The following is a 2,691-nucleotide window of genomic DNA, read 5'->3' on the forward strand; positions in this document are numbered from 1 at the left end:
AATTCAATTCTCTCACGCCTCCTCCGTTTTATGAACGGAATTCGACACTTGTTGTTTAAAATGACTCCTCGTTAAACTTCTTAACACAGGCTGACTAAAGTATCACCATCCCCTGCAGTTCTGGGTTTGGGAATGGTGTCTTTGAAGTCGTTGTTTGGTTGGGTTTAAACTCGTTTCAAAATAACGAATATCTATTTAGGAAACATTGGGGCAGATTTAAAAGGCGAAATGTCCTGAAATGTTTGTGACCTCAGCCACTTTGAAAATAAATGATTATGTGATAAATATAGATCACGTTTTATAACTTATTCAGGACCATTCAGCATGGGAGTTCTTGCGGTGCAGGGGACAGTGTTCCTGCAGAAGATCCGCTTCAAGTTCGGTGCGTCCGAACAGCAAATATGTTTTATAAAGAAAAAGGTTTGGCTGCAATGACAATGCGAAGGAAGCAATAGATTTCTTTTGTAAAACTCTTGCGTAAAGTCTTGTGATAGTGATGTCCATATTACCATCAACATGAAACAGTATGAAAAGGTTGAATGCTTTAAAGGCAGTGAAAAGGTTAATGCGCTCAGCGATGTAACCGATGACCAGGACACATTCATTGCCTATTACAGAATGAGACACAAACCAATTTTCAAAGTTTATTATTAAGTCGTTAATTGCAGTATAACAAAACATAGGGGGGAAGTAAAAAGCCCGCAAGCAACTCTATCCAATAAATTAGATGTATTTCATTGAATACAACATTGTAAATGCCTTCTACAATACAGGCTACGGGGAAGCACCCTTCAGCGTGAAGTACCCTGATTTTTGCACACATAAAGGACAAGATTTGCCCGGAAGTGTTTCGAAAAGCATATCTATGAGATACATAAGGAAAGTCTAGTGATGAGAGAAGCCGTCAGTCCCTTCACCAGGGTCTCCACACTTCAGCACATGCTACAGACGGATGGTGCATTAAGGCCAAGTCTTCTTGGAGCTGTTGGGTAGCAGAGCTGGCGGGCTGCTGAAGGTTTGCTGTAGGACTTGGGAATTGTTCCACGCTTTTCCCGCACGTTTTAAACCCGGGATTGCAGATCGGATCGGGCGAGGAGCGGGGAAATGAATCCGGGGCTCCGGAGGAAGCGGCGTTGATTGAAGGCATGTGCCCGTGGCTCACCGGAGAGAGCGGAGTCTGAGCAGCAGCTTGCAGGTTGACTGGAGGATTCTTCAGTCTGGCCTGACGCGAATCTTCGCTGGATCGGGGCAGGGACTTGAGCAGGTGGTTCAACAAACGCGCCCCAACGGTTTTGTCCATCCAGTCGCAAGTTAACAGCAGGTTATGAACTTCATGCATACACTGGATGTAGCCGGCACTGTACCTCTGCTGTGCTTCAAGTCCAATATTTGTATCGGCTGAGACAAAACCGGGAACAGTGATAAGTAAAAGATTCACCAACTGCTTGCTTTTAAATTCCCAAATGCAGTCTTGTATATGTACAAACAACCCAAGTTTTAAAAAATGAATGTATGTAAGACAATTTTATAAGTTACCATTTGAAATCATTTACCCTCGCCCACGTTTTCTTTATTATACTGTACCATTACATATAACATACGTGCAACACTTTCTGCCCAGTTTCATAAACACTCCTTAATGTTGTTATACTTTAATCCGAATGTCAACGAAGCCATCAAACAGTGCAGGCAGACTCACCAATCATTCTGCTGTTTTGAACATTCTGAAGGTGTTTGACTGTCATCTCGAGGATGTCTGCCTTTTCTAGTTTGGATTGCTGTAAGAAAATTAACACGTGTTATCTTGTGCCTCCCAACATTTTGAATAAACAGAGGCATTCTGCGCAGAAAAGCAGCGAGAACAGACAGCAAATACTACACTTACATCCAAACGAAAGGCGCCAACCACTGTTTCTTTCAGTTGATCCAGACAGTTGTTGATCCGTTCTCGTCTTTTTCTTTCAATGAGAGGTTTTCTTAACTGCAAGATACAGTTAAACGAGGTAAGTATAAAAAATGCCGGAATCGGACTGTCAATAAACGCCACTTTCCAAAAGTAACTTGTCTGACAACGCACTTTTCTTACCTTCCGTTCCTCCTTGGCGTTGGAGAGTTTTTCCACATTGTTGCTATATGTTGTGGCCGTCATTTTTCCACCGATCTGCAGTCTGGAAGGAAGGTTTGCTACACGCTGCTAGCTAGTTTCAGGCTGGCTGAAGCTGTGATGCCTTCTCGCTCTCTGCTGAACTCCTATTTATATCCATGAATTAGCATGTGAATGCGTGAGTTCCTGCGCTCAGCCACTTTCCCACACTTGGGGTCGCGGCCAGAGGCGAGTGTCCATCAATCAGCAGTGACAGCTCACTGCTCGCATTCAATGGCCAGCCTGCCCGCCCAAAGAGCGACAGATGGCGAAGGCCAGGAATCTCTTCCAGCCCAATCTTATCTTTCCTTCAGCACTCCGAGCAGTTCGCATGACTCTTCAAATCACCTCTCCCTACATTCCCATGGATTTGATTCGTAGTGAGAAACTAGACGGTGTTACTCCTGTTACACCTGAGAACTCCGTCCCCTTTCACTGGAATGAATGGTGTCAATTTTGTAACGGCTGAAACATGAAATGTATCCTCTCCTTTCCATTCACAGCTGTTCGTTTGAGTTCTTGTTTCGGCTTGTATCATTTTCCTGGGT

General features: G+C 44.0%; 1 protein-coding gene across 1 annotated transcript; it reads right to left on the reverse strand.

Annotated features, from left to right (window-relative positions):
• Positions 1 to 691: 691 nt before the first annotated feature.
• her8.2 (hairy-related 8.2) lies at positions 692 to 2,149 on the reverse strand. Its single transcript, XM_060834240.1, has 4 exons — positions 2,087 to 2,149; positions 1,886 to 1,981; positions 1,700 to 1,778; positions 692 to 1,398 (listed from the first exon to the last, which is right to left on the reverse strand). The coding sequence occupies exons 1-4, from the start codon at positions 2,147 to 2,149 to the stop codon at positions 914 to 916; spliced, it is 723 nt and encodes a 240-aa protein (XP_060690223.1). The 3' UTR covers positions 692 to 913.
• Positions 2,150 to 2,691: the final 542 nt, after the last annotated feature.

Source organism: Hemiscyllium ocellatum, chromosome 13 (genome assembly GCF_020745735.1).
Source record: "Hemiscyllium ocellatum isolate sHemOce1 chromosome 13, sHemOce1.pat.X.cur, whole genome shotgun sequence".
Taxonomy (NCBI): Eukaryota; Metazoa; Chordata; class Chondrichthyes; order Orectolobiformes; family Hemiscylliidae; genus Hemiscyllium; species Hemiscyllium ocellatum.